Source organism: Gouania willdenowi, chromosome 1 (assembly GCF_900634775.1).
Source record: "Gouania willdenowi chromosome 1, fGouWil2.1, whole genome shotgun sequence".
Lineage (NCBI taxonomy): Eukaryota > Metazoa > Chordata > Actinopteri > Blenniiformes > Gobiesocidae > Gouania > Gouania willdenowi.
In genome coordinates this window covers 5,362,091-5,375,489 of record NC_041044.1, presented here as the reverse complement: position 1 = coordinate 5,375,489, position 13,399 = coordinate 5,362,091, and the positions used below count along the sequence as shown (strand labels likewise).

General features: G+C 41.3%; 1 protein-coding gene across 1 annotated transcript; it reads left to right on the top strand.

The window, feature by feature from the left end:
• The first annotated feature begins 216 nt into the window (after window positions 1–216).
• On the top strand, window positions 217–13,341 carry LOC114464286 (protein FAM83F-like). The gene is made up of 2 exons (XM_028448336.1): window positions 217–951; window positions 13,318–13,341. Exons 1-2 carry the CDS (start codon window positions 454–456, stop codon window positions 13,324–13,326), a joined length of 507 nt encoding a protein of 168 aa, XP_028304137.1. The 5' UTR covers window positions 217–453; the 3' UTR covers window positions 13,327–13,341.
• The last annotated feature ends 58 nt before the right edge of the window (window positions 13,342–13,399 follow it).

Below are 13,399 nucleotides of genomic sequence, written 5' to 3'. Positions count from 1 at the left end.
TGAATAGTTTGTTGGGGATTTTTAGAGGATATGTATTCTGATGTACTAAGTGGGAATAGAAAATACCAGATGTCGTTACCATGGCAACAGAATTGTCTTGGGAAAACTCTGCTGCATTACATTTTTTACCTAAAAACCATGTAACTTTTTTCACAGACCCTAACATTATTAGCATTTTTTATACGTATTAAAAAAAAGTTACCTAACAGCCACAACAACTTTAATATCAAAAACAAGTCCATATCGACACTTTTTGTGCTCAATCACTGCAGTGTGAAACGTTGCGTTCTGGTGACCTTGAACGCACCACGGCTCACCTCCAGGTCCCACCTCCAAAGCAGGTGAGAAACTTTCCCAGTGACGTACGCTGGGAATGAAGTCACTGTTGCTGGGACGGTTTCCTGGTGTTCGGCCGACCTCGGAGCTCCACTTGGGGCGACCCTCTCTGCTGCCATGGCCGAGTCCCAGCTCATGTGTATGGAGGACGGACACATCGGAGACAAAGTCCCGGAGTCCAGGCCGGAGTTTTTCTACAGCGAGGAGCAGCGAGCGGCCATCGAGGAGCTAGTGAAGAATGGCGACGGAGCTTTTAAAACACGACTCAAAGAAGACAACATGAAGGACTTCCTGTCCGCCAAAGAGATACGACTGTTGTTGAACATTTTTAGACGTTATGACAGCGAAAGTGTGAGTATGACCAAAACACCCGCTGGGGCAGGGAAGGACGAGGGGGAGGAAGGACCGGTGACAGCGGACGATGACTCCGGGGTCCACTCCACCTACTGGCCCCAGATGTCGGACACGGAGGTCCCGCCTCTGGACATCGGTTGGCCCAGTGGGGCCAAGTTTAAAGGGGTGACCCGGGTGGTCATGCACACCCACCCCCCCCCCAAAGACAACGGGCCTCACATCAAACAGGTGGTGAGGAAGCTCATCCAAGAGGCGAGCAAGGTAAGAAAGACAGAAAAGAGAGTATTTAAGCAGTGTTTTTCAACATTGGGGTCGTGACCCCATGTGCGGTTGCCTGGAAATAAAAGGGGGTCGCCTGAAATGTCTAGTAATATTAAAATATCAAAACATCACTGAATAAAATTGATAATATTTTTAATTTAAACTTAAAAAAAAAAAAAATGTAAATATGCGTTTATTTAAAAAAAAAAAAAAAAATGCGTTGTTTTTAAAAACAATAAATGCTGGCTAAAAAGATTAAGATATTTGACTATGTATCAAGATTGAATGCAGACATTGTCTTCTTTCAAGAAACTCACTTACTTAAATCAGAAGAAAAATCCCTGACAGATTCAAATTTTAACAAGATATATAATTCATGTTTCAATTCCAGACAAAGAGGAGTCTCGGTTCTTCTCAACAAAAGGTTACCTGTTAACATAATCAACTCCGTCATAGACCCAGAGGGTAGATATATTATTATCAAAGTAGTAATCTATAATAAATGTTTCACAATTCTAAATCTATATGCCCCCAATAATGATGACCCTGATTTCTTCCATAGAATTTTCTCAGAGCTTTCAGACCTTTCTGCAGACTCATCTTTAATCATCGGAGGTGACTTCAATCTGGCGCTCAACACATCATTGGACAGATCTAGTAAGTGCTCAAATACAAAACCATCTGCTAAAGTATTAATGGATACATGGAAGATCTTGGAATAGGTGATGTATGGAGACTGAATAACCCAACTAAAAAAGAATATACCTTCCTCTCCCCGTGCATAAATCCTTCTCCCGAATTGACTTTTTTCTTTCAAATAATTCCATCGTACATAAGATGTCCTCTAAAATACATCCTATAATTATTAGCGATCATGCCCCAATATCCCTCACCCTGCAGTGTGACTCTAATCAGAAAGTATCCTCTCTGTGGCGCTTTAACACTTCATTACTTAATGACAGTAAATTTGAAAAAATTATAAGAAAAGAATGGGAGGACTTTCTATTGACAAACGACTCCCCGGAAATATCACCGTCCTTACTCTGGGAAACTGGCAAGGCTGTCATTAGAGGGAAGATTATATCATACTCTTCTTTTAAGAAAAAACAGGAACAGATAGCAGAAAAAACACTTGAAGAAAAGATTAAAAAACTTACGGAAGAATACGCAGCTAACCCTTCTGAACTTTTATGGGAAAAACTTCAAAATACAAAACTTAATCTGGATATCATCTTATCTAAAAAAACCGACTTCATTTTGCAACAATTACGATATAAAAACTTTGACTACAATAATAAATCAGGCAAATACTTAGCAAATCAGCTCAAACACAATAAAGAATATTCCTTTATAGCAGCAATTTCTGATAATGCAGGTCAAACTTTAAACTTACCTCAGGACATTAATAACATTTTTCATGATTATTATCAAAACTTATACTCATCAAATTTAAACCCTGACCCTGAAGATATTAAAACCTTTCTCAATAAACTAAACCTACCACAGCTCACTATAGATCAGAAAACCACCTTAGACTCACCATTAACCTTACAAGAATTACAAAATGCTTTAGACAGCATGTCAACAGGCAAAGCACCAGGTCCAGATGGGTTCCCGGCTGAATTCCTAAAACATTTCTGGTCAATGCTGGCTCCACTATTTTTCAGAGTAGTAACAGAGATCAAAAATAAAGGTCAAGGAGGTCACATGAATACAGCGAACATTAAATTATTACTTAAACCAGACAAGAACCCCATATTACCCTCAAGCTATCGTCCCATCTCACTTATTAACACAGACTTAAAAATTATTTCCAAAGCACTCACATCCAGGTTAGAGAAAGTAGTACAGTCAATTATACACCAAGACCAGACAGGATTTATTAAAAATAGACACTCCACAGACAATGTGAGAAGTAGGGATGTAACAATTCACTCAACTCCCGATACGATTCGATTCACGATACTGGGTTCACGATACGATTCTTTCACGATTTAGTTTCTTTTTGGGAAAAAAACTAGAAAATACTATACTATTTTCCTTTTATTTTTCATTGTCAAAAGAATTCCTTGATAAACAATTCAAAACAATGCAATTTAACTAAAAATAAATCTTGAATGAAATAAATAAAGGAATAATACAAATGAAAATGAAGCCTATTAATTTGAATTCTGGTTCTATAATAAACAATGTAAAACTGCATAATAGTTCTTTTTCTTTTAAAAGTGCAACTGAAAATGTATTTTGTGCCTTAACAATTGGACTTTAAAAAAAAAAAAAAAAAAACCGGGATTGCACTGATTTACGTCATATTTGTTTGGACCAGCAGAGGGCGCTGGTAACCCAGTGGTCGGTTGGCATGCAGATATCTTGCAGTGAGGAAGAGAAGCTATGCTAGCAGACAGAGCTAATAGAAAAACGTGACTTTTACAGATAATCAAGTAATATTACAGATATTCTTTCAGTGCTTAAGGGGTAATGAATCATTTATTAACATATTTAAGAGTAGAAGGCGGCCAGAAAGAAAGTATTAGCAGACTCCGCCCGCCGCCTACACTTGTGGATAGCGCCCTCTGCTGGTTAAAAAAAGTACTGCGATTCAATTTTCAGAAAATCGATATCAACCGTGATACCTATAAATCGATTTTTAACTGCCTTACGATTAATCGTTACATCCCTAGTGAGAAGACTGTTTAATGTGATCAACATGGCACAGAACTCTAAAAAGAAAAAAATAATCTTGTCACTCGATGCAGAAAAAGCATTTGATAGAGTAAACTGGTCGTTCCTCCTAGCTGTCCTTGGCAAATTTGGCTTTGGAGAATCATTCATCCAATGGATCTCCACCCTGTACAATAAATCTAAGGCCTCAGTAACCACAAACAAAATAACATCCCAAAGCTTCACACTGCAGAGGGGAACCAGACAAGGCTGCCCACTCTCACCTTTGCTTTTTGCAATATTCGTTGAACCTCTCGCAGCAGCTGTACGTCAGAACTCTGTTATTAAAGGAATCCACTCATCCATCTCAGAACACAAAATTAATCTTTACGCGGATGACATCTTACTCTATTTGGAAGAACCACAATCCTCTTTAGAGGAAGTATTTAATCTAATAAACAGCTTCTCTAAATTATCAGACTATTCCATTAACTGGACAAAATCATCAATCCTCCCTTTGACAAAAAACTCATGGAATCCTGCAAACCAAAATCCACAACACCCCTCCACCACAAATACAATTAAATATCTAGGCTTAAACATATCACCAAACTTAAATGAATGAATTAAACTAAATCATGATCCGATGTTGGACAAAGTCACAGAAGACCTGCGGAGATGGAACAATCTTTCCATCTCACTGCTTGGCAGGATAGCCTCAGTTAAAATGAAAATCTTACCAAAAATAAACTACCTGTTCTCAATGATACCACTAAAACCACCAAAACAATGGTTTCAAAGACTAGATTCTGCAACTACAAAATTCTATACTAGAAATAAAAAACCTAAAATAAGCCTTTCAACCCTTCAAAAAAACAAAGACGAGGGTGGTTTGGAAGCCCCTAATTTCATGCATTATTACTTAGCAAACCAAATATTATATTTAACAGAATGGCTAAAACCAAAAGAATACTACAACACCTGGCTAGAAATAGAACAGTTAGACTGCAAACACATTAAACTCTCTGATCTCCCTTTTATCACTGCGACCCTCAAACATCACAACTGCTTTAAAAACCCACTAATTGCCTCCACACTGACTGCATGGTGGAAAGCCCTGGACATCACAAATGTCCAATTAAAAACTAGTATACTGTCTCCAATCTGGCACAACCCCCCTTTAAAAATAAAAAAACACCACTCTATCTGAAGACATGGGAAGAGAGTGGAATCACTCATCTCCAAGACCTTTTTGAAAATGACAAGCTCAGGACATATAATAATCTAACCCAAGCATTTGATATAAATAAATGTAACTTTCTACAGTACTTACAAGTAACAGAGACAATAAAGAAAACTACTCCACTAGACTTAACTACTTTACAACCTCCAGAACTGGCTATATATATGAAAAAAATCTCAACAAAATCAGAAAAACTCTCAAAAATATACAGAGCTTTCTCGATCACCAACTGTAATTACTCACCCCGAGCATTGATTTCTGGACAGAAATTTGTTGTAATACTTTTAAGATGACGAGAAACACAAACCTTCAGCTAATTCAATACAAGGTCCTCCACAGATCCCACATTACCCAACAGAAAATGCATAAAATGGGCTTCTCCTCAACAGACATCTGCTCTCAGTGCACCCAGAATACAGCGGATTCCTATTTACATGCCTTATGGCTTTGCTCCCCAGTGCTACACTTTTGGATTTTAATTACTGAAAAACTGTCCTCCATTTTGGACTGCAGAATTCCTTTCTTGGCCAGGGTGGCTGGGGAGGGTTGCCGGGGTGCCTGGTTGCCTCAGCGCGGGTGTGCATTCCTTCTGGGTGTTCACAGGGTCCCGGGGCTGTTTGATTTGGCGCTGTTGCCCCTTGCATGCGCATCTGGTTGGTCTCTGGGGCTGGGGCCCTGCGTGCTCCTCTGCCGCTCCTTCCCCTTGCTCCCTGTCCCCCTGTCTCATCCTCCCCCCCCCCCCCCCCCCCTCCTTTGCTCTTGCGCCCGCCATCCTGGTGGGTTGGGTTTGGGGGGCTCCCGTTGGCCTGGGGACTGGTGGGGGGGGCGGGCGGTGCCGTGCCGGGTGGGTTGGCTGGGGAGGTAGTCTTGTTGGGGGGCCTGGGGCGGTGGGGTCCGTGGCTCCGGTCCGGGGGGATCCGGGGTGGGGGTGGCTTTGGGGGTGGCTGCTGCCCGGGGTGGGCGATTGCCTCCTGGGCCGCTGGGTGGCGGGGTGTGGCTGTGGGTTGCTCCGTCGGCCCTTGCGGGTCCTCGGCTTGGCTCCCTGGGGCGCACCTTCGCCAGGGATGTCGCTTGCGTGACGGGCCGGGCGGGGCCCCCCTCCGGGGCTTTTTTTTTTTTTTTTTTTTGTGGACTGCAATGGCCGGGGTGTGGCCAGTACGGCTAGGGGTGTGGGGTGGGGGGTGCTATGGGGCCTCCCCGGGGGCCGTGTTGGGTGGGTGTGCGGGGGCGCGGCGCGTGGCTCTTGACCTGGTGGATCCGCGTCGGGATTGGCTGGTCTGCTGGCTGGGTGCACGGGGCGCCGTGGGCGCCATTCCGGGGCGGGGGTGTCCCGGGGGTGGATCCGTGGTCTGGGTGTCCGGGGGCGTGCTCTCCTGTCATCTGCCTGGGGACCGGCCGCGGCTCGAGGTGGCGCTGCGCAGCCTTGGGCGGGGCGGGGCTGGTGGCCCGGGGCCCGCTGTCGTCCGGGGTGTGCTGGCGTCGGAGGGGTGTCTCGTGCCGGTGCGTGGGTCGTCAGGGGGGGCTCTACTGGCGCCATTGGTGTGGGATGGCGGTACTGGGCTGGGGGTGCTTCGGTACTCGGGCTTGCCGGTCCGTGGCTGGCGGGGTGGCCCTGCTTGGCGGTAGATGGTGTCCTCTTTTGTCGGGGGGGCCGGGGCCGCCTTCCGGTGGAGGGTGTTGTATCGTGGCGCCGGGTGGGCCTGTGCTGGCCCTGGTGCGGGCACGGGCCTCCCCCCTGCTCGGCCGCTCTCTTTGGCGGCGGGGGGGCGCTCCCCTCCATTCCCCTTCTTTTAATTACACCCCATACATTCACTAAACACACACACTCACACAGGGGATAGGGAAGTGCCTCTCCATTGGGGAATGGAGAGGCACCATAACAGGGTGGTGGGTTGGCTCACATATTTGGGCCTCTTCGGTGGGGGCCTGGCCCCTCTGTTGGTGACATTTGTGATATAAAAATGGGGTTAGAACTAGAAAAAGGTTGGAGGGGAACCACCGGTGTGAAGGCAACAGGTTCCAGTTCAAACAGTTCACGTCAGCTATGCTTCCAATGAGAACAAAACCTGTCAACCTTACACACAGTCTGTCTGTCTATCAAAAAAAAAAAAAAAAAAACACATCAAAATCAGGTATAGGCAAGTGGCGGTCCGGGGAGCAGATGTGGTCCTTGGTCCAATTTTTTGGAACCCCATATTATAATCACAAAAAGACTAAAAAAACACGCAAACACAAATATAAGTCCTCCATTAATACACAAAAGGACAAGCAAAACACATTAAACTGACTCCAGTAACACACAATGACAACAGACATCTATGCAAAATGACTCCTAACAAACAGAACAACGAAAATACACAAAAATGATATAGAAAAAAACAATAAAAAGCGCTATATAAATGCAATGCATTTTTATTATTACAAATATACAAATAGATTCACAACACACAGAACACCAAAAATACACAGAACGACAGAAAAATATACAAAACGACAACAAAATTCCACTAAAGAAGCAGAAAATAATGAAAAAGTACATAAAAATACACTAAAGGACTACAAAAATAAACAAAAATGATTCCCAAAAATGCAAAATGACAATAAAAATATACAAATTGATTCAACACAGAACAACAAAATACACTTTATGACAAAAATATACAAAACGACAACAAAGATACACAAGAGGCTGAAAAACATACAAAAGTACAAAAAAATACATAAAAATGATTCCAAAAAACACAAAATGACAATAAAATATGCAAATGGTTTCATAACAAACAGAACAAGAAATATACACAGAATGACAGAAAAATATACAACACAACAACAAAAACACACTAAAGAGGCGGAAAAACATGCAAAAGTATAGGAAAATACACAAAAGGACAACACACTTACACAAAAATGACTCTCAAAATGATAGTAAAAATACACATGTCGTATGTTTACGCCATCATTTTCTGTATGTATTTTGGGGGCCACACGAAATCTGACAGAGGAGCGCATGTGGCCCCCGGGTCGCCAAGTTGACCTTTTCTCACGTACACATATCGCCATGATTTACTAATTTACCACAAACTAAATAAAAACAAACTGCTGACACTACCTTTTGGATCACACAAAACCTTAACATAACTATATCTGCAGTAGCACCTCCAGGAATAAGGTTTACTCCTGAATGAAATAATCAGTCTTATTTAATCTCAAACTATTTAATGTATTTAGATGTTTTGCTCCTGAATTTCACTGTTATTATGCTACTTTCTCCAAAATACATCTTTATTAAACTTTTCATTGACAATTTTACATGTTGTAACTTGTAACTTTTCATTAAAATCATTAAATAAGGGGAAATCTTTCCGTCTTTTGAAATAGGTAATGTGGCCACACAATAGAACAGTAGAGAACTGAACAATAATCTAACTAACTAATCTTAACTAACCATAACTAAACTGAGTTTGATTTCGGAATTGGAATCACTTCTTAAAACCAAATCTCTGATTTTACCATAATTTATTTGTTTTTATTTATTTACATCCTCTTATTATATTTCTTTCTAATTTGTTCAAGGATTTTGTTAATGCTCATTGTTTTCATTTTCAAGTCATTTATAATGTGACCTTTAGTTTAGTTTAAGTTTTGTGTTTTTATTAAATTAATAATGATGATTATTTTACTTTTTAATAACCTTTATTTTCTCAAAACAAATTGTATTTGTTTTGGCCAATAAACACTTATTCTGGGTTTATATGTAAGAGATTTACTGTGGCCAGTTTGTGAATGCTAACACAATAGTTATGTGAGCTGTGAAGCTAACAGCTGGAGACATTATAAATAAATCACTTAAAGGCTTTTATTGAGTCCTTTATTTAACGTTAACCTGTTTATATAAGTAACACGTATCAACAGATTTAGGAACTTTGCAGCGATGCACTGAGCTTTTCTTTCTCTTTCAGTTTTAGTTTTAGTTAGAAGCTGCTACTTTTACAGTATACATTATGCAACTGATGGGCGGGGCATTACAACGAGCAGCTACCGTGAACATTGGATTCGACTCTGACCCATTTGTTTATAACTGGAGATATGACCTGAGGGGAGTTCCAAAAAGCGGGTTATGTTCAAACTTGAGTATCCCATTCCTGAAAGCGAGGTATGTTCTTCTCTGAGTATGTTACCATGGTAACGTTGTCCGTGAACTAAACCTGTTCGCTGGCAGGTTTTATCAAAGAAACTCTGGGTTTCTACCTGGCTCCGCCCACCTGAACACTGTTTCTCAAGGAACACTTTTTATGTAAAGCAGCACATTATTACAAATTATGTGCTGCTTTACGTTATTATTTTTATTTTTTGCAAACAGTCAATTTCTTTATAACATTGTGGATGCAGAGCATTTAGGGAAAGACACTGAGAGGTTGATTCGTGATAAAATGACTACTGACGTCTGTAGTAAAGTTCCCTGGGTACAAACCTGTGGATAATGTCATTTAAGTGAATACACATTTCATGTTGTTTCATACAGTAATACAACGCACTGTATAGATACATTGTTTGAAAGCTACTTTGGCGCAACAAGTTCATTGTTTCATCAGCTTTCTCTAAACAGATGTCATTACAAGTCATTAAACCCTAAACCAGGTGTCGCCAACCTTTGTGAAACTGTCAGCTACTTCATAGGTACTGTATAGTCTGAAGAGCTACCAGTTAGAAAAACACTTCTTAAGTACTTAATAAGGAAGGCTAGCAGTCATTTTAAAAGGTAGGAAATAACTCCAGCATGTTCTTCTTGTCTTAATAATATGTTAAGGTTGAATTTATTCAGACTTCTGTTTTTCACATCAAAGTGATCAGCTGACACCTCTGAAGAGGACTGGCAGTTGACAGTCAAAACTTTTCAGGAGATCAAAGTTCCTGAAAAACAGTTGTCTGAATAAATGAAACCATAAGATATTAAAAATGGGAACTTTATTTTTCTCCTAATTCATGCAACTAACCTGTGTCATGTTCAATCTGTCATTACACGTTGACTTATGAAAACATTACACATGATGCACTTTATTGTTTGTGTGCCATTTATTTTTGTCAAAGAGCTCCAAACAGCTCAACAGTGGAACCTGAGGGACACTTTATTTGTTTTTAAAATGAGAAAAATGAAAGACTTAAGGAAGCGATATAATTTAGTCTTTAGACAGCAATGTTCTAAACTTTAAATGTATTTTTGAGATAACTACCTCATGTGCTGTGAATACAACACATTTGTATTGTTTCACAGGTATTTTTCAATGTTTTACAATGAAATAAATAAATAAAATTGGAACATTCATGGTGTATGATATCAGTGATAAAAAAAAAAAAGAAAGTGATAATGCAGGAAAAACAGAAGACTGACCTTGAACTTAAATATGCCGACGAAGGCTTTGAAAAATAAACCTTTAGCTCCATTTCTGAAGACAGCCAGATGACGTGTGACGACCTTTAACAGTTCAATTCAGTTCAGCAACAAGAGTTCCAGGTGGTTGGGGGAGGGGGAGGAGGGGGTACAGTGTCCTGTCTGCTGAAACTTCCTGGTGGTTTCAATTTTGTGTAAACGATTTAGAAGCAGCTCCTGCTTGCTTTTGAGTTCATTCATCACATGAGTCTGACTGTTGAGAGCCCTGCCCCATCCTTCAAAAATGACTGTCAGTCTTACCAAAACAGTCACTAGCATAATACGGACTTTGCGATAGGTCAGGAAGCTGCCAGCTCCAATCAGCAGCATACCTGCCATCATTATTCCAATCATTTAGATGTTTTCCACATCTTCCACAGAAAGGATCGACAGACACACAACTCTCCACTTGTTCCAAAGGTCCAGTGCATATCCAGCCGTAAACATCCCGCTTGAACAAGGGGGTTCACCATTCCCCGTTCTTTTTGTCAAAAAAATCTGGTCGATTGCATTGAGAGACCAACTGATCAATTCCATTATTCCAGTTTTGGATGAGACGCAGGATGCGCCTGTTAGATTCACGAGACCAGACAAAACAAAGTATCAGCAGGGACAGATATGGGTGGGAAGAGAGGGAGAAAAAACAATGTGACTGCCTTTGTTGAGAAGCAGAAGAGAATCTGTGATAACCACAATTATTTATTTATTTATTTATTGATCTGAATAATAATGTTATCCAGGAAATTTACTATTATTATAGTCAAAAACTCCAAAACAGCAAATAATGAACATATTTTTACTCTTTATTTTTCATAATAACTTACAACATGTAACGATTTGAAGATTCTTCTTGCTTCTCTCGACGAGGTCAGTCGCACTCTCTGTTTCTCCCTCCCTTCCGTCTTATCTCTCTCCTAGCTGCTGCTTTGTCAGGTCTTGTGAAACTAACAAGAGCCTCTCTCTGCAACTCATCCAAAACCGGAATAATGGAATTAATTAGTTGGTCTCTCAGTGCTATCGATCAGATTTTTTCGACGCAAAGAACCAGGGGTGGTGACCCCGCATGTCCAAGCGGGACGTTTGCGGCTGGATACACACTTGACCCTTGGAACAAGTGGCGAGTTGTGTGTCTGTCCATCCTTTCCGTGGAAGACGTGGAGGACATCTACATGATTGGAATAATGATAGTAGGCATGCTGCTGATCGGAGCTGGTGGCTTCCTAATCTATCGAAAAGTCCGTACTACGCTGGCGACTGTTTTGGAAAAGCTGCCAGTGATTTCTGAAGGATGTAGCAGGGCTCTGAACACTCAGACTCATGTGTTGATCGATATCAAAAGCAAGCAAGAGCTGCTTTTGGATCGTCTACGCGTTATGGATAACAACTGGGAGAAGTTCGAGACCCGGCTTGGAAGTGGAAACTAGGCCACTCCTTGGATTACAGCAGAGAGACCCAGGACATAAGGCTATTGGAAATTAACATAGCCTGTATCAAATCACATTGCTTATCTCCCTTTCGGCTCCCCAGCTGCCAAGGCTAAAGCCAAGGTTGTCTCAACTCTTATCACCAGGAAGTTTCTGCAGACGGCGGCTCTTACCCCCACTCCCTCCCCCCGCTCCTTCCCTACATTCCTCCTGGAACTGTTGATGCTGAACTTTTCCACACGTCATCTGGTTGTCAGTAACGCAGCTACAGGTCTTCAACTTCAAATGCCTCGTCGGCCATCTTTCCCCACCCCCCAACCGCAGCTGCATGGAGGCGTGGTTGCAGCGCCGACTGGCAGCACGCCCATGTCCCCAAACGGCTGGACTCCTGTTGTTCTTCCCACCTGACCCCCTCCCCCAGCCAACCTCCCACCCAACCCTTCCTACATGCCTTGTCTCGAGTTGTTTGACTGTGTCATGCTTACATTTATGTTTGCAGAGGCGGTTTTTTTCCTGGTTTCACACTGTTTTCTCTGTTTAGGGAAATCAGTTTCAAACTGGCAGTTTTTTTCCCCTCACCCCTCCTCTCCTCCTGTTATTGATCCCTTTTTTCACCTAAATATGTGGGCGCCGCAAATGGCTGCTCCGGTGTGTTGATGTGTCTCCTTTCACTGCAACTACCTAGTCAAATTCCTCGTATTGTTCTAAACTGTACCTGGTCAATAAAGCTCTTCTGATTCTGATTCTGATTCTGATTCTAGCCTGAGAAGTTTGTTGAGGATATTAGGGCTGCACAGCACTGTTAGTAACAAGCCAGGTGACATCAGAGAAGGACATGAAGCGCTGAAAATATTCAAATGAGCACCACATCCAAGTGTGTTAGTGCTCATGAGTACATAACATTTTACAGGGAAGACATTATTGCTATTCATGTTCTTGTTCTCAGGGATACAAACATTGTCTGGGGAAATGATTTTAGGTGCTGCTACTGTTAAAATGATCAATAATCAGTACTGTTAACAGCAGTAATATTATAGTGAAACTTGTGGGTTTTTTTCTTTTTCACTTTATGCAGTCAAATGTTATCTGTAGGTTTTATTTAACTGTCAATGTAGTATTGAATCTTATTTTATCAGAAAAAGTATCTGACCCATGACTCAGACATTAAAAAAATGAGCGCCACCAAGAAACCACCTTTGGTGCTCCTTGAGAACAAGATCAAAATTGTTGTGAGCCTTATTTCATAACCAGGGGTGTACACAATGTTCAGAAGTGTGATGTTTGAACCTTAAGTGTACAATACAAATGCCTAAAGGACTATATAGTGAAGTACATACTGTACATTATGATACTAGACATGTTTGTACAAACAATAATATTGCTAAAGCAGATTCCATATAAATGATCCTGTGTTATATCACTTTGCAGCCAGTGAATCGTGCAACAGAAATACTTTTTATTTTTAAAAGTACTTTTGAGTACATTTCAGAGCCTGTGCTTTTTACTTTTATTTGGGTAGGTAATTGGATTACTCAAGTTGTTTGTTTACATAGGTATTTTACTTCTACTCAATCAAAGAATCTGGGTATTTTTGCTATCTCTGTCCACAGGCGAGCTGAATCACGAAGTCCAGGATTGTTACAACGTTGCCAGAGGAACTCTGAGCATCCACACGTGGCTCAGTGCGCTATC

What these genes read in the sequence shown, in the direction of transcription:
- LOC114464286 (XM_028448336.1), top strand. Translation starts at nt 454, where the DNA reads ATGGCCGAGTCCCAGCTCATGTGTATGGAGGACGGACACATCGGAGAC.